The following is a 25,330-nucleotide window of genomic DNA, read 5'->3' on the forward strand; positions in this document are numbered from 1 at the left end:
TGATATCCACAGGAGTTTATTATATGATATACATTAAAACAATATGTGAGACTATTATAGAATACAACTGTACAGTATACATTTGTGTTCACAGTTTGACATGACAAAATGTCATTACAAAAATCCCATTGGACTACCAACCTATATGTCTTGGAGAAAGATACAGTTCAGTATAAACTCACATTTTTTCTATAATAGTTAACTAAAATGCATAGTATTCTTTGTGCTGAATTTAACTAAAATCATGCTTAAACCTTAATTGCCCATTCAGTCTTATTATTTAATAAAATATATTACAATTTATAGTATAAAAATCTGCACAGTTTTATACATGTTTAGAAAACGTTAATAAAGGTGAAAGCTGAGATACTAAGTAAGATGTACACTTTTGGCCACATTGCTAAAATTAATCAGTTATATTGAAAGATGTTGCCAGAAAACCACCACGCACTTGTTCAGTCTGAAATGCTGTCTAAAAACAGATCTGTTTGTAGTTTGTATAGTCCCAAACTACTATCTGGATTTCACTCAAATCCATGGAATTTTGTGAAATTCATTTGCAACTACCTTTACAAAATAGAATTGAATTAGCATGATCTTAGTACCAGTCCTAGAGAAAAAATGTTCAGAAGACAGAATTATTACATATTTTGTAGTGCTATATCCCCCAGAGAAGTCAAATATGATTGAAGCAAAATTTAATACAAGAGGTGCTTTTCACAATTCACCTTTGAATCGGATAAAGTGCAAAGCAAAATAACTTTCAATTTTAAGACATGCTTCTCTCTTTAAATAAATTCTTATTTCATCTTCTAAAGGTTTATAGAAATCTAAGAAATTTACATAGCTGTCTACTGGCTTAGCATCTCAGTTTCACCACATGATAAAGCAAGCAAACATAAAATATACATTTTACAGCTTCCCAAAACCAGATTGAATTCTTTTAAACAAAATAATGCCCAGAAAACAGTTCACATTCTGATAGACACAAAACATGGTTGTGTAGTTAATGACTTGTCCATGATCCCTATTTACAACACTTAGGTATTCATCTGGAAATATGATTGATTAGGAAATCCCTTTTCCCCACTCTCTAAAGAAAAGAAACATCTCTCAAAACCACAGAGCCCCCAAAAAACCTTTCAAAATACTTAACAGTACAGGGCAGCATGCGATTCTCTGGTTTGTGTAGTTTATTTTGTATTTATAAAGACTACATTTTATATTTCGTTTATATTTTTTCTATATTTGCCAATAATGGGGGAAAATTGAGGGATCTCGATTGCTTAAGCCGTGTCTAGATAAAAAAAAAATCCATTATAGAAAAATAATTTATAATCGGGAATATTGATGTGCTGTTTTTAAATTGAGAGTCACAAAATATTTACTGCCACAAGACAATTAAAGCTCTTTTGCTTTAAACTAGTAAGACACTGACATGGCAGAGAGGTAAATTGGTACATAATCGCTATGGCACAAACTCTACTAAGGATCATAGTTCTTTTTTTTTTTAAAAAGGGTTTGACACTTAGCGCAGACAACATGTGAAGAAAGCTGAGCTGCGATTCTTGCAATCTGAATTGAACTGTTCCCTTATGTGGCTTTGTTACGGTAAAAGTCGACACACCGCAGGTTTGGAGCTTCCCCAGAGCTCTTCTCATGACTGAGCCAAAACCCCCCACACGTAGCGCTCTGGTTTACCATAGCTCCAGGTACACCTCTGTCCTACCCACCGACTGTGTTTCGGTCTTGGCACACCACCGTAAAACTTAATGAGGCGACACTGGTGAAGGACGTGAGGCTTGTATACAGTCCCGCAGTGCTTGCAATACAAAGTGACACTCAGAAGCATGGCAAGTGATCTTTAAGACTGCTTGAGAGAGAAAGCACAGCAGATGGATGCAAGTGGACTATAAAAGACAGCATCTGTGGCACTCAAAAGTGATGGGGCTCCACACCCCCCCTATTATTTTCAATAATTTTGTTCTACATGCCCTATTTTGTTTAATCTTCACATTGTCTTTTATTGGCAGCGCACGGGACCCGGAACCTGTTATACAGGAACTCCTTTTTTTTGTGTGGCATTTCTACGGAGGTGCTGTTAACCATGTCCGTCCATATCGAACCCAGAGAACGTATGGGCGTTGGAATAAAGATACAGAGCAAACAAGCACGAAGCTGGCGTACGAATGATATAGTAGCCCGTTCAGGGTATGTGTCCTAGCATGATAGTTGATAAGGAAAGATCCAGAGCAATATCAACCAGGCCTACAATGAGCACTCGAACTGTGAAACAACGAGCAGTGATGTGAGGGAAAGGAAAGGCGCTGCCCCATGGCATGCTCACTGTTACGTGGGGTGGAAGATGGCGTGCGAGGAATATTGTCCTTCCTGGGTATTTTTATTAAAAGGGGAACGACCTCTTTTTGTGGACAGCATCGCAAATTTACCACCAAACCCCAGTGTTTCCCCTCGCTTCCCTCAACATCTATAGCGTCAGACAGGAAAGCCTTCAAAACAAACAAAATAAAGGTGAGAAATGTAAGGAACAAGCTTCACTGGTGATCTGAACTCAGAGAACATGACGTAAAAGGCTGGGCGTTTACTTTGACATGTATAAGTACATATGTATTTGTATGATTTCCACAGAAACCTCCAACTGGTCTGAATGCACTTGGCACTTGGAAAATTCACCCACATTTGAATTCATTTCTGCCATGCTGGACTCCAGCTGTATTTTCTGTAACTTATCAAAGTCATAAATCACCTTTATTCCACATGTTGGGAGACCAAAAGGCACTTTTTCGAGTCCTCAGAGGTTTCAGGCACAACGACTACAAATATTAACCCTGAATATATTGCTGCACAATAATGAAAATAATTCAGCCCCACAATATATATATATAAAATTATTATAAAAAGAAAATTCACATTATGTAGGTCTGACCCGAGGTTTTATAAATACTAAGCCATTTTCTGTGTGGCCTGCAGACTGTGAGTGTTAGCTGGACTGACCAGCTCTGAACAGGCCTTGTAAGCACAATGAGGATGGTTCAAGCCAGCTGAACCATTTGGAGGGAGGCGGGGGGGGTGTGTGTGTGGTCTGTACGAGTCTCAGACGAGTAAGTGGCGCTTCTTGTGGAGTGCCAGGTGGTCAGAGCGCGAGAAGCTGCGCTCGCAGTCTGGGCACTGGAAAGGTTTGACGCCAGTGTGCTTCCGAAAGTGCCTGGTCAGCTCGTCCGAACGGGCAAACTTCCACGTGCAGCCCTCCCACATGCACTTGTATGGTTTCTCCCCTGCAGAAAGAAAACACAGAGTCCGTGAGTTAATCAGCAGAGCCGTAAGGCATTAGATAGATTGCAACGTGGATGAGCATTTGCTGAATAATTTGAGAAAAACCTAGCCTTTTGTGATAACACCTTTCCAGCACAATTTTTCAGGAGGCAAAAATAAGCCCAGACCTGTTCCCAAAGTCTGCTTTCAGTCTCTGTATCATTTTCAGAGGAATTATAGTAAATGTGCCACTACAACCTTCCAGAATATTAAGAGTAAATGGACCTCAATTAAGATATTCCGTTACATAAGTTTGGATTAAGGAACTGGTTTTCATCTTCCCCGTTAATATATCCTTTTAGAATTGAAAGAATGATCTATGCAACAATGATCTCATCTCACTTAAGACTTCATACATGTTAAGTAAAGCGCATGGCTTTATTCTCCCAGACGTTTTCTGAACAGAAAGTGGTTTGTGGCGAGGGCTTTTGACACTCTGGAGATTCTGGGCCTTATTTCGCTTCATTTTGGTCACTGAATTGTCTCAAAAGCTCCTACAAGCTTGAACTTGTTGTTTCTGTTGCCTAGCAACAGCTGCAGCAGTCATACGCGTCCCTGCTGCCCTGGAACACGGCACGTTTCACTCACAGTTCTCGGCTGCGGCCTTGCCGAAATTCCCTCACAGCGGAGCAGCTGGGTGAAAAACTGTTCTAGTGGCAGCTGAACGTTATTTAAAAGCGGCGCCCGGCTGGTCGGTGGCGGACGCAAAAGATGAGCTACAGGTCTGGTTGCGGGACCCAGTGAGTCGCAGTGTTACGAAGATCTTGGGAGTCTGTACGGGACAGCTCCAGCTTTCCCAGAAGCCCTTAGAAGCTGACAGTTTTACTGTGAGAAGAAACTGTTTTGGTCCACACGTGCGTTTCTCCTTCCCACCTCCCCCCCCGGAAGGCCATTTCTGTGCGCGTTCCCGAAGTCCGCCCCTCTGCCGCTGGCTCTTACCAGTGTGCGTGCGCCGGTGGGCCTTCAGGTGAGAGCTCTTGGTGTACACCTTGTTACAGCCGTCGTAGTCACACCTGTGGATGCGCCGTTTCTTCAGAGTGTCCGGAGACTCCACTGGCAGGGGGTGTTTCCCGGAGTGCATGATCACCGAGGGGTTGTTGCTCCTGAAACACAACAACAAGCACAGGGATAGAAGCCTCCCAAACGAGACGACAAAGCTTTCGAAAACCGGCATCCCTAATCCCCACGGAGCAAAGGCCATTTCATTTTTTATACAAATTTTTTAATCCAGTTTCACCGCCTATAGTTGAGTCACAGAAATGTATCCCATGCTGGGAGTGTGGACTCCCATCTTTTGACTTTTTTTAGCTTTTAGTGTAGCAAAACCCAAAATAAAATATTTGAGTTAAAACATTCAAACCATTTCCCATTCCAAATGTATGCTTTTGCAATCTCTTAAAAGTCATAATTTACATAGTAAGCACTACTGTCCTCCATCTTAAATTTGGCTCAAACTTAATTTCCAGTTTGTTAAATGTAACGACTTGTTTTATTCATCTAGAAGATTTTTTTTTATCTATAAAGATGGTTTTGAAAGCTGGCTCCGAGACACCAGCAGTTCAATTGGAGCTCTTGTTTGCAAGCTGGGGAATGATTTGGAGTTTTCTAATACAAATAAAGTAAAAAATATATATATTAAAACAAAGAGCTGTATCAGAGACAAACACGGTTACAGCAAGAGAGTAAGGCTTATTCTGATGGAAATTTTAAAAAGCATCAGATTGACTCCTCGTACACCAGTCAAAATGTGAACATCATTGTTGTGTTGTAACATGGGGATGCATGAAAAACACTTCTTGAAAAGGCAATCTTGAAGTTTCATATACAGTAGTGTGTAACCATCGGAAAAATAGAAATGAGAGACTTCATGGTTTATTTATCATGTTACATTCAACTTCAAAATCCTGACTAACAGTAAACACAGGCCAACTCTTCATAACCTTTTTGCAATATGCACTGTCATTGTCAGCTGAAGGCATATGTGTGTATATAAAACCTGCCAGAATGAGAAACACTGGATGCGGTTCTATGTATTAACCAGCAGAGGGCACTCAAAGACTTCCATTTAATACACTGAGTTATTCCTTGAAGAACTTGGACAAAAAGTACTGTATAGAGTGGTCTACAACCAGAACATTTATTAACTTAAGATCCCAAAAAGACACTATTCAAGACTGCACAGTTGGCAAATGAAATTCAATGTAGGTAAGCAGGAAGTTATACTCGTAGTTTTTTAAAAAAATCGCTCTAACTATTTTAGGTTGGGAACCCCAAAATAGAGAAGCATTTTGTGAAAGGGACTTAAAAGTTTATGTGGACTCCCCACTGACCCCTTTTAGACAAGGAGAAAGCAGTACAAAAATGAAAATATAATGAAAAGTGTAGAATTTTAAATAAAGTACTGTTACGGCAATACAATGCACTAGTTAGATCCGGTTGCAACAACACAAAAATGGCACTGTTGTCCTAGAAGGAGTTTATGGAAGAACAACCCGACTCATTCCAGGTTTAACAGGAGTGCCATACACTGGCAAGTCTTCAACATAAGAGATTACAAGGAGATTTGTACAATAATTCAAAATTCTGAAAGGTATTGGACAAAGCCAACCCGAATAGTCACTTGACACACGATAGCAGAACATAAGGGAGAAATGGCAAATGAGAATTGTTACTAAGACTGAGAACTAGAGGTGGTTTCTTTACACACAGGGTGGTAGGTGTCTGGAACAAGCTGCCCGACCATGTTGTTGAAGGCGATTTCGCTGGAAAAAAGCAGCCAAACAAGCCCACTGGCTGACCGTGAACCAAGGTGTCTGTTCTCCTCATTTTTTTCCAGATTTGAGAAGAATAATTGAAAGGAAAAACGAGTAACCTTACTGTTAGAAGGGAAATGTGAAAGTGCTGGCTTCACTCTCTTTGAAACTAAATTAGTTTCTATGAGTTCCATGATCACATGGAATACAAACAAACCAGTTTCTATAACTACTGAACAAGTAAGTGTTGAGTAGGTCTTTGTTTCTGTAATACTCTTTATAGGGGAGCAGTCTTATGATACATTTATGACTGCAGTTCCATATCCGAGTGTTTTTTGTCCAAACTGTAGCTGTAGCGATGATTTACTACCCCAATAAACGCAGAACTGTACAGGAGTCTTTTACTATACCATCATTACTGCTGCATATTACAGCTGGCTATTAAGCTGTTTAATGCTAGAACTTCATTTTAAAAAAGTCAGTCAGAGGAACAAACCATGAGTGCACCTCGATCCTCGCGAGACCTCAACGGTATGCGTACTCTGATAGCCCTTTCAAATTCTGCCACCACAAGCAGCTAATTTGTTCTGCTCTTTAAAGTGGATTTTCTGTCAATGCCACTGTCATCTCCTCATCTCGGTAAACAACATGTCAGAGATGTATTGCTCCAGCCACGCCTGGCAGCAGTGTAATTAGAGGCTTCCTGCAGCAGCAGGGTGCGGCCTCACTCTTGTGACATCAGAAACTAAAAGTAGATCTCTGCCACACCCGCAGGATATGGAAGGCTGCTGCAGCACCTTTACAAACAAGGCTTGCAGCCCTGTCTTGATTCTGCAATGCAAGGCAAGGAGCTCAGGCCTCTGTGAACCCCTGGGCTTGTGACTTGACCGCCACGGTCCACCCAGCAGAATTCTTCGGAATCAACAGGGCAGCACCACTCAGAGGTCACAGGCAAGAGATACAGATGCCTACGTGCCTCTGATACTGAGAGCAGGTCCCTCTTTGCCTGATATTTCTAGGGCAATAATAAGGGGTTGTGGGAGAATGGAACAAGCCACACATGTTTGTTAAAGCAGATACCCCCCACTTCCTTTTTAAGAATCAAATGGATGAGATCTTTAGATCAATTATCTACTAACTACCAAATGGCCTGAATGAGCCTGATGTCCCCCTCTTTTGTGTAACGTTCCCTATGGTCTCATGACTAAATCAAGTTTCCTTATGACTCCGGCTCACCGTCAGGCCAACTAAAGGGCATTATTAAAAGTGACTTTTATGACGCTGATGTAAAACTATGAAACCAAAGATGCATTTATTATTAAAGCTTTTGACTTTTTCCAAGCTCATACCTTTTATTTTTTTTGCAATGCTTGATTATGTTTCCCTCTGTTTTACACATTCAGTTTACAGGTACAAGTTCCTTACATGTCCACAACTCATTCATTAATGAGAATATATATGACTAGTCTTTCTTGGGGGCAGACATCTGAAATCTATTTCCCAATTTCCTGAGATCTTTAACCACACTGATGAAATCTGACCGTTCTGTGAAGTTAGCGTAGAGGGAGACAGTCTTATATTAAGCTTTCCAAACCTGAAGAAGTTCTTCTCGACAGAGCCTAGAAACACATTTTTAATCATCCAGCTACTTAGCCAATCAACATATCGTTCCTGCTTTGTGATGACGTTAACGTTGACATTTATCTTCTCTGTTGAAATATAAAGAGCTACTGGATGTAGACCCTCAGGTTTAGTGTCCCCAGTCGGAATGAACTACTGGTCAGGTTTAGTGTCCCCAGTCGGAATGAACTACTGGTCAGGTTTAGTGTCCCCAGTCGGAATGAACTACTGGTCAGGTTTACTGTCCCCAATGAAGGCAAAGGGTAAATACTGTGACAGAACTGCCCCTGCCACCAGCATCTTACTTGATTTAGGCCATGAAAACCAAACTGAAACCTGAACTGGTGATCCAGTTGTCAGAAAGAATGGCTAAAAGGTAAAAGTCAGCTGTTTCATGTGTATATAAGGTGTGGTTTTTCAATGCTGGCAATTAAAATACGATAAGCAATGTATAACAGGCAAGGCACCCTGTATGATCCTTCCCAATACAGAAATGTAAAAAAATCAGCAATAGAGTTTTTCAGTCTCATGCTCTTGGCAATCTGTAGTTTAATGTTTAAATTCAAAGTCTTCTACGTACACAACGCACTGTTTACAATTTAGTCATCTGATATCATGGTCACCTGAGTCTTGGCATTTTTATTATTCCTTAGCAAGGAACCTTAAACAAATTACATCCTGGGAATAATAAAGACAATCTCTCTCCAAGAAGGAAATGTTTTTCCACAGAACTCAGAGGTGTGCTATGTAATACCCTCTCCCTCATCTTAAGCAGACTAAGACACCAAGGCGCTGCTGGAGACGGACGCACCCAAAAAAGGCATCGCTTTTCACTTGCTACGAAAAGGCAAAGGCAAAGGAAAACGAGCACCCTTTGTTCTCTGGTATTACAATGTGACACCCTTCATTTTGCGTCAAAACCTCTAAATTGAAAAGTAGCTGGTATAGAAGCCCGGGTGAGGACCAAGTGCTTCTTACACTGGAGAAAGCAGGTTTGCCTTGACGAGTTCAATTCAAGCACTCCCACATTCCCAGTAGCGTCCACACTATTTCTACATTTATTTTGTTGTTTTTTCTGACACCGCTGCACAGATCCGCGAGTAGAAAAGGGCAGGGTAATCACTCGCTTTCTAAAAACGCTTAACCTCCCGACACGCGCTTCACACCCCCATCGATTCTACCGCTTCCTTTGAAAAAACAACACTCACTCTTTTGACATCACGCTCATGACCGAAGACGAGACGTCTTCACTGTAGGGCTCTTGAATGTATTCCGTCCTTGGTTCCACTTTGATGGGTTTCATCAGGTCATGGAGTTCGTGACACATTTCCCCCACGTTCAGGGAAGAGGCTAAACAAACAAAATGGGTTCGGTCAACAGACTGTACCACGAGCCTAACAGACAGGTGTTTGGACAATGTGAATTCAAATACATTTTGCTCAACGCCTGTGGGGAGAGGCGGGGGGGGGGGGATGATGACAAACTTCATTTCTCTCACCTTGTTTAACAGCCAGGCTCTGCATTTTCTCGTCCATCATGGGCGACACCATGATGGACTGCGAGAGGTGAGGCGAGTAGAGAACGGACAGGGGCTGGACCATGACGGGCGAGAGCACCGGGATCACCCCCTGGCCGGCCAGGCCGGAGCCCGACAGGATGGGCGTGATGACGGTGGGGAAGGGCATGGGCAGGGGGGAGGACGAGACGACGGGCGAGGGCCGCCGGCGGGGCGAGCCGGAGGGGGAGGCGCTGGCCCTGTGGCTCGAGCCGCTGCCGCCGGACAGCACGGTCAGGCTGTACGGCGAGGAGGGGGAGCTCCTGGAGGACAGCGGAGAGCCGCGCTTGCTGACGGACAGGTCCACCGGCTCCGACTGGGCTCCGCAGGGCTGCCCATCCAGGGGCTGGTACAGTCTGCTGGGAGGGGGAAATATCACACTGTAGCCCTCGGCTGGAGACTTCACCAAGGCCGGGTAGTTCGAAAACAATGCCTGCGGACGGGGAGAGGAAACGGAAACTTCAGGTTTGGCGAAAACAAAACTTCCCAGATGCCCACAGCCGTTGGTTAACCTGCCAGTATGCTGTGATGGCAGTGCGCTCGTGATATTATAACGGACACCTCACATTTCTGAATATAAAAGGGACCATTCGTTTTCAAACTGCTTACTGCGCAGGCACGCTGAGTTCAGAAGTGTGCCATCGGAGGAGAAACCTCGAGGGGGTGGGGGTTTTAATACGAAAGCTCAGAAGTCACGAGCCGAAAGTCGAGCGCTAAAGCGAATCATAATATTTGGAGCCGACACCAGCCTAACCGCAACGCCCAGTGAATGTGCGCTGGAGGTATCTGAAATCTTGAGTGTGACACAGGATGTCGAAGCACGGTTTTCCAGCCTGCGTGTCAGATGTTAGTGGCGCAGAGGTATTACAAAACAAGAAATCTTTCATTGCTGACATTTCGAAATAAATAACAGAGGAAAACAAAAAAAACAACAAAAACGGGTGTCAAGACTGTTTCTTAAGTGAGGCAATTGGAATAAGGATTATAAACCAGTACAACAGCAAAACAGTAATACCAGGGAGGTGACCACAGTGCTTCGGGGCTACACAGTGTTTTGAATCTACACAGTGAATTGTTATTTAGCTCTACAGTTCTATGTTTCCAAATAACAGAGTAATCTTTTGATGATCTTGAGAAATGCCTTTACTTAAAAAATAATCCTATTTGCTGTCATTCAGCTTGCAGAAACAATACAGCTATTTATGACACTGTACAGGCACATTTATAAACCTTTATTAAGCTGATGACAAACCGCAAACTTCAAGAACCTGCTGGGTAGCTGAGGAAAGAGCAGAGCAGGTCTGCTTCTGAATTCAGCACAGCTTTCAGCAATCAGTTCAGTGCAGCAGTGTTTATTTGGTCAGGGCATCACTAACCCTAAACTTGTTTTCATCAATACTAAACGCAGCAACTCAAACAGTTATCAAATCTTATCAAATAGTTATCACAGTGGGTGCCAACCAATATGCCAGCCTTCTGCTCTGGGTATAACTTACTGTGTATTTTGCCACTTCTATGCAAATACTGTGGCACATTGTTTTCCCACACAGGGCACAGCTCTGCCCATTCAAAAACTGCAACGAGTAAAAGACACAAAAAGTTATCAACAGAGGCAGAATAGCATGTTTTATTTTTCAAAGGGCTTCCAGTTTATTGCACTCATATGAAGGCTACAATTTTACTTAGAAGTAGTTGGCCCTATGCAAGCTTGTGATCACTGCTAATCAGAAGGATCGAAAGAAATATCACCCAAAACCCAAACAGCTGCAGGAAGCAGATACCCTGGGTACAGTCAAGAAATGGCTGGGTGAGATCCCCCAGATCAATTTTCTACTAAGTACCAGACAATGTGGGCCCAATTGCCTATTCTCGTTTTTATCCTCTTTATGTTCTCATGCGTTTATCAGTGTTGTTATATTCAAGAGGAAGCATGAGAGAGTGTATGTAAGTGTATTTCACAGCAACACTTCTAAATGGGGAGACATGTAGGTCAGCTTCGGACCACACGGTTTCAGGGTTTCAAACCCTTGAAGGTGTTTGAGGTTAGTGCTCCCTTGACTTTGTTTAAGGTAAAACATGGATGGAAACCTGATTAACACTACCCACACTGGCCAACATCCATAAACCCCACTATTGACTGCGGAGATGACAATTTTTCCAGCATCGGCCAGAGAAAAGACGCAAGGGCAAAGCTGATTTGCGTTGAGGTTAGACATCGGCTTGTTAATCCCATCAATTTAAACCACCATCACCAAGAGGCACTTATAACATCTCATAAGGGACAGTAGCACTCTTATTTTATACACGGATTATTCCAGGTCACCTAAGGACAAAGATTCAAATTATTTGTAAATTACAATCATACATGGAGGCCCACTTAACCCATCAAACCCAAAGCCGTAGTACCTACTGCAGGAAGAGAGACCTTGTACTTATATTACATATAATATTATATATAATCTCTCACTTCCCTGCACTGGAAAATTAACTCACAGGAGCTTGACTACAGCCGCCCGATATCATATCATGCATCAATTATGCTGGATTGTATTTTCTTATTCATTTGTCATTTAAATGATGTTTTCTAATAACACAACCCTAATTCCTGGGATCAGATTTGGAAGAAATTTGATGACTCCCAACCGCACAAATCTATTGATAGCTGTCTGCATGTTAGCGCTGACCAGACAGCGCTTCTTTGTCTCCACAAAGAGAGAAAGCTGCGGTTTTGAAATAAGCAGGGTCACTGGAGAATATGCACGTTGAGCCTACACTTAAACACACTGTCCTTGTGGAGTAACAAAGTCACTTCAGCTATTTAACAAACAGAAGAAACTTTTCAGGAAGACATGGCTGATGGCCAGTCCATGGTTTATTTCTGCTTAACACGGGCGAATTAACGTTACACATCTCACTGAATGGGTAAATAACACTTGAATTTTGCAAAGTCAACACCAAATGAGCTAATTTTTTAGCATTAGGTGTGTTGTAGTATGCCCAACACAGAACAAAAAACTGTGAACCTCTCTTTTGTAAAAAAAAGTTACTCAAGCAAAACACAGGAGTTTAAAGAGAAGCGCACAGATTGGGGAAAAAAAGCAGCTTTGAGAAACACCTGATGTATTTTGCAAAACGAAAGAGATGAATATAATCATTCTCCACTGGAAGGCTAGATGGCTGTAGGCGGTAGTTAGGCTTGTTACACTTATTGGGCAGTGAGCAGCGTTGCCAGAGTGGACAAAACCCCAACAGACCTCAGGGAGTCGGCATCTGTGATACCGGCAGCTCCTGGCCTGTTTTGGGGTTAGTGATGAGAGCTGCAATCTCGTGGGTGACCACCGGGGGGAGGAGGAGAGTGCTCTGCTCACCCCCTCCCCTGGGCAGCCCTCGCCCTGGGGCCTCGTCCTCTGGCTCTACAGGGGTGTGGGACTTCGTCTGGAGAAGATGACAACGAGCAGTGACTAAGTGGAGGGGGGGGGACCCTCAGCCACCCTCACCCCCCCCCGTTTCCCTGCAGGTGGTGTTTGCAGCTGTGAGCAGGCCTGACACAAGGAAGGGGATGAAGAGAAAAATCCATTCAAAACTGACATTAAGAACCCCAGGGATTGCGGTGCTGTAGTCAGCACAGTATCCCTCTATTATTATAAACCACAATATACTAAGGGATGTTTATAAAAGTAAGGGCTTGGCACAGGGATGGAATACTTAATAATACCCTTATATGCACAGGTAAATAGCAATTGGTTTGACAGCAACACAACCGAAAGTAGACTGCCTGGCCTCCTGTGCTTGATAGAGCACTGAACCACTCATTCCTAAGGTGGTGGGGGTGAAGATAGATAAGGGTCTTGTACTGAACACTTTGTTTGCATATGAACTCCAGACTGATAACAGCCAGGGGGGGCAGGTCTTTTCTTTAGATCAGGATATTCGGTAGGGTTTATTTGGTAAGTTTATCGGTGTTGCACAAGCTGCCGCGCACGCTGTTTTTCACCAGTGGGCTGCGAGGGGGCGATGCCAACTGCATTTCCACCCGCACGTACAGTACCAGGCCGTGCTGCTTGGTTGACTTCCTGTCAGAAAGGAAGCTTCCAGAAATGCCTGTCCGGCGCGGAAAAGGTCGGGAGCCGGGCGTCGGGCTCGACACACAAAAAGATAATGAAATATTAACTCCTGCTTTGACTGCACACACCCCCCCTGCTGGAAATCTAAAACAAATAAACCACAGACTGGCTGTTGTGAAAAGGCTTAATCACTGTACGGTATGACTGATAAGAAAGTAGCTGTGCTCACCGGTTCCATGGGCTCTGGCTTGACTGGATAATCATACATGAGCATATTCACTGGCTGATGCCTTCTGGGGGGAAAAGGAAAGAGAACGTTACACAAAAGTTGAATCTAACATTAACAGTGTTCGAAATTCCAGACAGAATATCTCACAAAGGGTATTACTGACGCAGAGAGGCTGCTGGTTCTCCTTCAGAGCCGTGACTGAACTGTGTGAAACAAGCCCCCAAACCTCTGTTGCAGAGAAGCCTTCAACACGAGCCAACGAAGGAAGGACAAGAGAGTCAGCCCTGGAATTCTAAACTCTTTCTTTGTCCAAGGAAAATACATTCAAAGAAAGAAAAAAATCCGCGTGACTAACTTCATATTTGGATTTTTTTTTCCAAAGAAGAAAAAATATCTTTAAGGAACTGTATGTTTTACATTTAGGCCCATGACTTCATATGTTAAAAAATGTAATGAATTAGGCCATGACAGAAATGGATTATAGCAATTTGCCTTCAAAATGTGCTAAAATAGGTCATTAATATTATATATATATATGGTTACAGACATTTTACAGAATTTAGCCCCTCTTTAGACAGGAATAAATAAGGGGTTGTGAGAACATATCTTGTTAATGTGGGAAAATACCATATGTGGTAGGAAGCCCAAAAAAAAAAACAATAACGAAGAATAAATGTCACTGGATAATCTGGCAACTGACTGCAAATCTTTTAGTTTATGTCTATCTGTTTTGGCATACAGTCCACAACACCCAAAACGCTGTGTATATACAAGAAACGAATGGGTTGTACACTTTTTTTGTCAGGCAAATGTCAAACGTGCGCTGTACAGGCCGAAGGCAGAGATCCTACGTTCGATACGGGTGTTTCAGAGAGGAACACAGACTTCGAGATCTTGAGAAAAACGCCTGTTCACCTACTGCCCTACTGCCCAGGGCAGCCTTTAGATCAAAGGATGATTAGCACAGATGCTACATGTGTTCAGGCATTTCAGATATGACCTTGGCCCTGCGGTAATCAATTACTTTCTTGTAATCAGTCCAGTTTGTTCCTCAGGTCTCAGCCTGAGCACAGGTAGCACGAGGCAGAAGAGAGTGTACATAAGAACAAAAGAAAGAGGCCAGAGGTTATCTCAAGGACAACCGATCACTGTCTTTGCTAATGCAAATGGCAATCAAATTAAAACCCATGGGGGAAAAGCTTAACGCCACTGCCTCAAAATGTGTCAGTACAGTGCTTCTTGGCTCTATTAGTTACTCATGGTTAACATGCAAGGATTCCCATGATAATTCACTGTAATTATTAAGCTTTTTGTGTCTACCAAGTTTTGAATTGAGTCCTTTAACTGCAAATAACTAGTTTCTTAAAAAGTGGAATAAAAAAGCAGGTGTCTCCGTGTACAGCGCCCTTTAAAACACAGGTGTGGAGAAAAAGAATCTCTTCACTGAGACAAATGACAATCCTCAATAAGCTTTAGCCTGCAGGTACACACAGTTTCCTGCAATTTTCTGACTTGCACCCTGCCCTTTTTTGACTTAAACAGATGCTTTATGATCCACCCTTATAATTGACAGCACCTGAGTTTCTTAAGAGCTGTGCACTGAAATGGATTCTATTTCCAACGGACCACAAAAAGACACACATCTGCGCTGCTGTGGTCAGCTGACATCGATCAGCTTATTTTTCCCCATGCAGGGGAATTAAGCACCAAACCTTTGATGAAGGGCCTTCACACACCTCTGTACTAATAACGCTGACCCAAAGGGCCGATCTCTTTCTCCAGGGGTGCCTACAGTACGTGCAGCCTCCTCGTTTCGTGCATGGAACCAGAAATTTGACGACTCCATCAGATGACCCTTTACAAAGATGAAAAATGCACTTTTCCATTAAGAGATGAAAAAAAGCTGTACCAGTTGTGCCAGTCTGAAATCAGCCTGATGCACCCTACTGCATTAACTGACCAATAGATCAAAGATTTTTCTACTGTATATACAGAACTGAACATTAACAATGTAAGATCAATATGGCTACATGCAGCGTTCAACCTTTTGATGAGAAATGAACGAAACCTCCCTTAAGAACACATGATAGCTCAAGCCCCTGGATACATTGCTGGAGGAAGGACATTTTGCTTGCTTAATGAACTGTCCTGTCACCTCACTCTTCACTTTCCCTCTCACTGATGTGTGAGCAGAGTGGCCAAAGTCCATCCTGCTTGGAAGAGGGCTAGTGTCCCTTTATAACTAATAATTAACACTGAGCCCTGGTGCTCTCCATGTGCCCCAGAACAAAATGCCCTGCTTGCCAAGACTCTGGCCTGTCAATTAATTCTTGGGGGAAGGGAGTTAAAATATAAACACCAATGGAAGAGCACAAAGTAAGCATGGCAGCGCTCATCAAAATTAGCAGCACTCCCAGTGCACTTCACCTGTTTTAAACACAACAGGGGCAGGTCGCGCATTTTTCTTTTCAAAGCTACATATATATGTGCCAACAGCGCAGTTTGTGCGTTTTTGGCACATCCGTAACGAGACAGAAAACAAGTGCCTCGCCTCATTTTGTTTTATTATCACACTGGTCAACTAAACGGCAACTGAGTCTGGGAAAATCATGCGCACCTAGTACAGCCCAGAGAGAGAGAGAGAGAAAAGAAAAAAAATACTCTTGAGGCCAGGTGGAAAAAATGTAACAAAAAACAAACCCTCCCCCCAAAAAGGGCAGGAAAAAAAAAAGAGAATTTGTTAAGAAAAGCTGGGCAGGGTGTGGCTTCAGGGAAACGTGTGGAACAAGAGCTGTCACAGCCTTTCCCTGTGGGTGTGATAACGAAACAATGTGGCATGTTCCTGGTACAGAGGTTACATACAATACCACAACCGAAAGAAGTGAAGTTATTAGAACACACTGCATGGGCCTATTGTCCTTCAGAAACAGGAATCGCACGGTTCTAAACATCTCCGCGTCAAGCAAGTGCAACAGCAAATGGTGCCTGACAGGGTTATTTTGGCTCTCTGTTCAGCCCCGAATTACCCTCTAATTAGCACAACTACAGTAAAGAAAAGTCGGCGCATTTCCAAGTCTGCGCCACACAGTAATACCTTGGGATACACAACGCGGAGGTGTGTTTTTATATATTAATCACTTGAAAAGGGCTGCGCCCCGAAAGAAAACGCTGTCAGAAACTCGCAGCCAGTTCCTGAAATCCACCAACAACGGAACAACAAACCTGGCGTTATATCCAGATTATTAATTTTTAAATCCGCACGTTTTAGAACCGTATTTGGACTTTCTAGATTTCCGAGTCGTTTTAACTGGAAGTCGCAGGCTGCGTTTTGTTTCCGATCTTGGCTTTGCCACGGTTAGGAGACAAGGCGGGATCGCCCCCCGCATAGCGCAGCAGGGGGAAAACCCAGCGGCCTCACCGCTCTTACTCAATCCCCTCCCGACAGTTTGGGCTTGGTTTTGAACATTTTTGCTAGTTTTGGAAATCAGGTTCCGCGTATTTCTTGCGTGACTGGCAAGCACTGGTCGACACCGGCATTAAAGATGCCTCTAGCTAAACGGCTACTTGTGTACGGTGTCTAATTCGGAGCATAATTGTGCAGGACAGCCTCATCTGAAATGGGAATTCTCTGCTAAGAGAAGCAAGTCACTGGTCGGTTCAACACTAATATTACTACCTGAGAAATGTATTGGGACTCTAAGAGGAAAAAAAAAAACACTAGCTTTAACAGTAGAGGTACAGAATTACCCCCTTCACTGCCAGCAAATATTTTTCAAGTTCTCTGTGCAGTGGCACATGTCCAAAGTCCCATCAGGTCCACTCACTTTAACTGACACCATATTCCACTCCATAATAGCTGAGGCATCTAAGATTCAAACCCACCCATCAAATAGACTTTACTGCTAATTTGTGATGGAATGCCCTGCACGTGCCCGTAGTATTCATTACTCACAAAGAAAGAAAAACTACCAAAGGCCCATCAAGTTTGACACGTCATCCATTATTTCAGAGAACAGGCAGATTTTGGTAGAGAATCCTAACCTTCATTTTAAAAGAAATTCTCCACAGGGTCTCAACAATAAAGCAATAAGAATATCACACTTGATATGAAATGTCAGACATGCCTGGGTTTACTCAACTAAAACAATTACACAAATTCTGTATTTCAACATACAGAATGCAAAAAAAAATTCAAATCCATGAATTGATCCAAATCATCACAAGGAAGTGAATGTGAGTTTTGTACGCTTCCCCTTAAAAGGAGTTTGTGTCTGAAGAGCAGAGTTACAGCTGATCAAAGTAGGCCCCTATATTTTTTTTACAACAAAATTTAAGCATGCCGTAAACCATAATTCATTAGTCTGCCTCCATGTTTGAACTAACCAGAACCTTGTTGTAAAGAGTACAAATAACATGCAAACATACTCCAAACTGAACTAAATAACTAAATAATAATAATAATTATTATTATAAATAATCAGTTGTGGAGGGCAAAATGTTATTTTTTCACTTGGAAAACTGTTTTTTGAAAAAAGTCAAGAGGTCTTACCACTGTTATTGGTTTCCTTGGATCTCAAATTATAACATAGATAAAGAATGATGACTTTGTGTACTAAAATTAAACCAAGAATTGGGGAACTGCTTCCAAACCTTGGGTCTCTGGATGCATCCCAAACTTGTGTAAGCTGTAGTTGTTTTTAAAACAAATTCCTAAGGAGGTTTAAATGACACCACTGTTGCTTATGTGTACTAACTGTACACTCTCATTATTTTCCCAAACAGGCCGTACAAACTGAAATGCGTCACCTTTAATTACCAGATTACATCTTTGGTTACAATGGGCGGACCGCAGGCACAGAACTGGGAAGACCACAGCAAATTTAAATTCTTACGATATCTCAACCCACTTCGCAAACATGGTCACCCATACAGCCCTCGTCGCACACCCTCAAACGGTGCCCTCTCAGCTTTCCGGCTCCTCTTTCCCTTTTTGCCGAGCAGGGCAAGTTTCAGTTTGCGGTCACGCTCCGCAGACTCGGAGCTTTGGCCTCCTGGGTTTTGTCTTTCAGCCATCTAACAGGTTGCTGTGCTCGGAGACGAAGGGGAAAAAAAAAAACCTTGACTTTTTTTCAGCCTCCCTCAACTGAAAATGTCTGCCAGGGTCTGGACTGTGTGCCGAGGGCTGGTGGTTTGTAACAGTCCCCCACTTCTTTCTAGGAACTTTTACACAACGCTCAGCTGGTTACTGAATTCCCCAGTGTTACCCATGCAGTTTTAGTTCCCTTCAGTTTTGGAAAGCCTCCGTCTACTGCGGCTATATTAAAAGTACCCAGGGCTTCAGATCACTAGCATACCAGGCTGAGGCACTGTTAAAAAAAACCCCACCAGACTTAAACCATCCACTTCCAAGGAGGCCTCAATTTGTAATCAACCAAACCTTTTGGCTAATACAATAAATATTAAAACACCCAGGACTCTCAACATTACTGCATCTTTCAATCTAAAAGAGAAAAAAGGTGATAAATGCTCCACAGACAGCTGGTAAATCTACAATAACGAGGCTGCAGTACGACGACAAGTTGGTTGTCAGTTAAACCAAACTGTCAGTAAAACCAAAGCATTTGCTATAGTGACAGACCTGGCTGCTGCTAGGGCACGTGGGGCCCAAGCTGTTGTTGTTTTTTAAACTTGCCATCTCCCCTCCCTTCCTCCCTGGCTCAACAGCCCCCGTACCTGAGGTTCAGCGCCCCCTGCAGGAGGATAAACCGACGCGCGGCAGGGGCTGCTGTGTCATCGAAACCCGAAAGGCCTGCCCCTGGCGTCGCTCAGTCTACTGTGCGTTGCCGCCTGGGGAATTCTGGTCACAGTCGGCTAATGGCATGACCCGGGCTCGAACCCGCGATAAGCACCTTTACTGGTTGAGCTACTCGGGAGACCCAAGGAAGCTGCACTTGTAACAATAACAATAATTGCTCAGGTGGGTAGCTGCGTCAGTATGCGTAGGCTGCAAAGGAACAAGTAATAGGTTTATTCCATGCTGGAAAAAAAGAAGAAAGAGAACACAACGTTTCGGCCGTGGAGCCTTCTTCAATAATTGCTTACGCTTATATAGCGCTTTTCTGGCCACTCCACTCAAAGCGCTTTACAGGTAATGGGGACTCCCCTCCACCACCACCACCAATGTGCAGCCCCACCTGGATGATGTTTATTTAGCAGGTTGCCAGTGCAGACATAGGCTACAGAGCATGTCTGAAAACAACACCTTTCCGACGAACAGTATAAACAACAAACCGGAATTACTCCATGTGTTTGAATTTCAACATAGTCCCCAAGGGACATTTAATTTTAACCAATGAGTCACAACATCTTGTTTAGTGAGTAAAGCTAACAAAAGCAGATAAACTACTCCATCAACATAGACGGTAAAGCAGCACATCACATCAGGATCACCAATGAGCATTTCAGGTCATTTGTCAAGAGACTTAATTAAAAATGTCAGAAAGACTTGATACTCAAGGAAGATATGAAGAAAGCCCTGGATCAGTTAGAAGGTGCCTGGGTTAAATTCAAAAGCAATAAGAGCTTTAAGTGGTGTTATGCTATCGGACAAATCTCACGAGTGTTAAATTTTAAGATAAAAAACAAGCATGAAAAAATATATGTTCAGCTAGGACTGGCATAAACGATATCCATTCATCTTACCAAAACTCTTCACCGTTGCTGCAGGATACTTTTTTTCCTACAGCAGATAACATTCTATTTTAAACGCACAAAGTCCACTTAACCAATCTCTTTGGTTAAACAGAAAACAGACGCCCAATTCTGATACAAAATCGTCATAACGAAAGAATCTCTCAAACACTAAAAAGAGGTACAGGCGTTCACTAGAGCCTAGTACAACACATGTATTAATACCATCAATATAACAATAAAAAGGTTGAAGAAAAGTTTTAAATCCAATCTTTATATTCTACAAACAAGCTTTTTTGTAGAATACAAAACAAAGAACAAAAAACAAATTCTCATTTGCAGTGTTAAACCAGAGGGGACCCATTTTAGACAGCAGAGATTACACAGCATGTTTTACTGGAGAAACCTAAATGGCATACTTTGTTTTGATGTACATCAGAAGTTTATAACCTGGGATTTGAACAATAGCCTTTCAGTCACAATTTCAGTTTTCTCCAGCCACTACTACACACTGCTGACAAGAGGCCAGGCAGGAGTACAACCTAGCAGAAAGAAACACCTCATCATAACACTGATTTTAATTGTATAGCCTATATACATGTTTAGAACCTTTTTTAAAACACCCTGGCTGTTTGGATTAGTCACAGACAACAGCCATTGCATGTGCCAAACATACTAATGTGTCTGCATTAATTAGAGATGAGGCAAGCCATTAGCCCCAAGTTTCTGTTTCAACACCACCTACACAGGCATGCACTCCCTTACTCAGTCAAGCATGGAAGGATGCTAACATATGGTAGCAGAGGCAAAATGATGAGCCATCAAGAAACAGATGTGTATTAACTAAGAATAAGGCACCCCAAACAATCCAAGCTGTTGAACAACAAGGAACTGATATTGCTGCATATCCATGATGTCTTTACACTTGGAACAGAATACTTTGTGTCTTGACTAAGTTTTAGAGGCTTTAGACCAGACTGTTGGCAGTCATACGTTACTATCAGTGCAGAAGAAGGGACACTTTGTTAGAGGGAAAGTTTATGTAGTTCCAGCCAAAAAAAAAAGAAGGATTACAAAAAAAATTCCCAGCATCACAGAGTTGCTTTAACTCGAGGTTAACACATTATTACTTTCTTCTCTCTGTTTCCCTCTGAAAGCACCAGCACATGAAGGGGCCATAAAACACTATTATTAATGAGCTGAATTATTAACAGCCAGGTTGGAAAGGAAAGGTGTAAACACGACAGGCCTTCAAGGTTAGGTTTTTATTGCTTTCAGAACTGCAGACAAAACATATCCCAATTAATAACCGTGGTACAACTCTTACGTGCGCTCCATTCAGCAGTATGGCCTCGGTGAACTACTCTGTTCTTCTGTTGTCCTGCTTATAAAGTCTCCCCCAGCGCGGCGTAACGCAGCAGAACTGACGGGTGTTTCCATGCTGCGTGTGGAGAGAGGTACTTGTGTGTGTGGCATCCTGTCTGGCCTCCCTTCCTCTCACCGAAGCCTTAGGGACCCGTAAACAGCAGGCGGGCTCCTTCAGACAATACCGTGCGTTATCAACGCAGGCCTGCTGCCTCGTTTCCTGTCTCAGCCCCGAGCCCTGCCTGCCGCCTGTGATGAGAACAGACTTGGGGAGCGGGGGGGGATTGAAAAGAGAAAATGATCCAAAACTTTAACTGTTTACAGGTACGGGCGCTGGCAGGAGCTACATGGCCTCAAATACCTTCCCTGGGAAAGGAGGGAGGGAAGTTTCACTCCGGTGGACAGTACACGGCGCAAAACGCATTTTGCAGCGACCGCCGCCGCACAACAGAGCGGCCGATTTCCAGCTCAAAAAGGAAAAGCGTGGCACTGGATTGTACGCACCATTGAACTACAGCATTGGAGATGACATGTTCAATTCCCCACCGTGGTGCTTACATACTAGAAATCAGGGCCTGAGAGAAGTTAGTTAAAGCCAATAAGAAGCTGATTCGGGATATTATGCTGGACTGAAAACCTGGGCACACACTGGGTCCTACATTACGGGACCCCTTCTCTAAACACGGCCCCAGTCCTGCAATTTCCCAATGTCACCCACCTGGCATTGAAGCTCACAGACTACAGGAGGACTGTGCATCATCAGTGAAATTAGTCACACAGTCGATCTGAAATTTGAAAAGGATCGTTTTAAATGTCTCTCTACCCCTCACGATGAATCTGCCTTGTTTTTTTCCCTTCGGAAACGAGACAGAAATTATTATTTTTTTAAAAGCTGGAAGGGGCAGCAGCCAGAGCAAAGCGAGACTTTCCTGCATGAGCAAGTCACCACAAAGGACTCTCCCAAATACAAGAACGTAGTTAACAGCAACAGTGTGAGCTGAAAAACGCAGGGTAAAAGTTAATATTTACCCCCGCAGTGGCCTGAAACGTACCTTGAGCAACAAACGCAGGCTGTGTGCGTAGGTGCATGCGCACAGGTTTTACTGTGTTTTTTTTTCGTGCGGACCAAACCTGACCAAATGTCCTCACATGGATAAGTAACCCCTGGGAAACAAGTACCGTGAAGACCGAAATTGGCGTTTTTTTTCCTAAAAAAAAAAACAAGTGTCCCGAGCCGAGCTTCTCTTCAGCGGTGTACGGGATAGCGAATAAAAATAGAATGAGAGCAAATGGGAGGTCCTCACAAGTACCGAAACACAAACACATGTGTGAGTGTGTGTGTGACCTCCTCCTGCAGATAATAGCGGAAGGGAGAAGTTGGGGGGTGGAGGGTCTGCTGTTTTTTTGGGTAGCCTCCAGGTCTTTCTTCCCGTGCGGGACTCCAAACAGGAAAGGAGCCGGCTTGTGCCATTGGGAAGGTCTGACGCAGAACCCAGCCTTGAGAATAAGCACAGGAAAAAGGCCCGCTGGAGCGGCGGTGACGCGGAGCCTGCGAGCCGACCGGCCTGGTTCACCGCGCCAGCTGCCGCACAGCACAACAAGAGTGGGTGGAGGTGTTAGCTTTGTGGGTGTGAGGAGAAACACCGCACTTGCAAGGCACAGGTCTGCCCTGCTCGCCACAGAGATAATTGAAAACTGTAGCATGAATCAGCTTTTCGCTGGAACCCAGGTACACAAAAACACAGACCACGGAGCAACACGAGAAGGGGGTGGGACATCACAGTTAAAATCACCACCGAGATTTTTGATACAACAATTAACTTAAAGCTTCACAACGTATTTTTGTTTCTGTATCGATCCTTTAAAGCAACTTACATCTGGTCTGATCAACAATAGAAATGTCATTCACAATTAAAAAAAGTATTTTTTTTATAAACCACAATCAGACCCCCCCAAACAAGACTTCAATCCCGATGGATAGTCAAAGAAGAACAAGAACAATCCCAATTCCGTGACCTCCACCGACTTTATTTTAAAAACCAGTGTTTTTCAAATAAAATAATTGCAGGTCTCAGTGTCGGCAATGTCCCTACAGAAACCACTGCGCCGGTTTATTCAGTATCATACCACACTTGAGCGCTGTGCGACAAAGATCAATAACGAGCACCAGTATTTTGTATTGCACCAGTGCAGCAGTATACATGCATTTACTGTCTTATCATTCAAATTTATCATCAGACAAATGAGACAATGGAGTATGTACACAGAATAAACTAGTTGCAGTCATGTTCTAATACCTTTCTGTTATTTCTGTACCTATTGCCCAGACTGATCATAATGTTTCACGTCGGAACAAGAGTGTTAACACGTGTTAATGCCTTTGTTCGTTGATTTCAGCCGCTCTCAGAAGTCTCTTACTAGCAGAGGAATGACTGGAATCCGAGTGCTGTATTAGTACATAAATGCAGTACGTAATCACTCTCACTAATCATTGTCATTTGTCCATTTTAATTTCTTTCTGTTTTTCTATTTCAACCGGGTCTTTTAAACTTTGTTTCAGTGCCTCCTGTCTTTTCCGATAGTACAGAGCAAACAAACAAGAGCTTAACGGTAACACAGGGGGTTCTTATCCCTAGCTCCGAATGAAACATTATATCGTAATGTCTAAAAAAACTCAGCAATCAATTAAACGGGTTTTTAGTGATATTAAGATATTCTCAGAACATCTGAAACCTCAAAGATGAATATACTTCAACCCTGGAGGACCAGAGGTATCTTGATTATCTTGAACAGAGCACTGTTTAATCGATCGGTAAAGTACGCGTGATCCCTAACTAATACAGGTGATTCGGGTCGACGTATGAAAGTAACCGGCTTGGGGCTGTCAAAGACCAGGATTAGACCCTCTATAATACACCATATCCACCTCATTTTAAAAACTTGCCCATAATGCAAAATGCGATTACCGTCCAGAACATAACATTAATCGGAGGTCCCTTCTCCCCTACAGAGATCATTCCCCGGTTCCCACGACACCAGCGCCTCGGCGACAAATAGAGCGCATTAACAGGTGGCCCCTCAACAAAGCTGAAACGCTTTTCTTTTACACACATTAATGGTGCAGGTCAAAAATGGATAACAGATCACAAGAAATAAAGAGAAACCGAGACATACTAACTCCATCCCAACTTCAGTTTACATCGGTTCACCAGAACACGACACCTGCGAGTGCCGTATCTGGTATGAACTAAATCTGTCACAGATGTCTCTCAGCTACCCCTCGGATTCGTTTTCTGTTCAGAGAATACAGAATTGCCATCTATTAGGGCTGTATTCCACCCAGAGCTGTAACCATACACACCTCGCATGAAATTATCAATTCCACCAAAATAACAGAACCATTACACTATAAATACCAGTAGCTGGAGTAGTAACACTGGTAGGAGTAAAATAAAAAGTCACATTTAATGGTATCAATAACAGAACACTACGAATAATATACTATCACAAGCTCAGCAAGACTTACTTCACAGACGAAGCAGAACGTATATAATCCAGTGTCAACAATTTAGGTTATGAATTCCAGCAAGGAAAACCACCGTTCTCACCAGCATTGAAAAAACAAGAATACGGAAAAGGGGGGGGGGGAACTTTCAAAAAGAGTTCAAGCGTTCAGTCTCTTACAACTCCAGATCCGAGAGTTTGCAATCACATGACTGTT

General features: G+C 43.0%; 1 protein-coding gene across 6 annotated transcripts; it reads right to left on the bottom strand.

Moving 5' to 3' along the window:
- On the bottom strand, positions 1-25,330 carry klf3 (Kruppel like factor 3 (basic)). 6 transcript variants are annotated; one of them, XM_088623804.1, is made up of 7 exons: positions 25,136-25,330; positions 13,555-13,618; positions 10,758-10,835; positions 9,205-9,694; positions 8,915-9,056; positions 4,273-4,436; positions 1-3,296 (listed from the first exon to the last, which is right to left on the bottom strand). In XM_088623804.1, the coding sequence occupies exons 2-7, from the start codon at positions 13,597-13,599 to the stop codon at positions 3,115-3,117; spliced, it is 1,101 nt and encodes a 366-aa protein (XP_088479930.1). In that variant the 5' UTR covers positions 13,600-13,618; positions 25,136-25,330; the 3' UTR covers positions 1-3,114. The 6 variants fall into 6 exon arrangements, with proteins under 6 accessions (XP_088479930.1, XP_088479936.1, XP_088479921.1 ...); XM_088623810.1 differs by lacking the exon at positions 25,136-25,330 and adding an exon at positions 22,662-23,500; XM_088623795.1 differs by lacking the exon at positions 25,136-25,330 and adding an exon at positions 21,572-22,566.

The sequence above is a fragment of the Lepisosteus platostomus genome, chromosome 1, assembly GCF_059453375.1.
Source record: "Lepisosteus platostomus isolate fLepPlt1 chromosome 1, fLepPlt1.hap1, whole genome shotgun sequence".
In the NCBI taxonomy this organism is placed as follows: Eukaryota; Metazoa; Chordata; class Actinopteri; order Semionotiformes; family Lepisosteidae; genus Lepisosteus; species Lepisosteus platostomus.

What these genes read in the sequence shown, in the direction of transcription:
- klf3 (XM_088623795.1), bottom strand. An exon ending in AGCCAGAGCCCATGGAACCG is followed by an intron (nt 10,836 to 13,554) that starts GTGAGCACAGCT and finishes TACTCGTTGCAG; the next exon opens with TTTTTGAATGGGCAGAGCTG. An exon ending in ATGAGCGTGATGTCAAAAGA is followed by an intron (nt 4,437 to 8,914) that starts GTGAGTGTTGTT and finishes GTTGTGTTTCAG; the next exon opens with GAGCAACAACCCCTCGGTGA.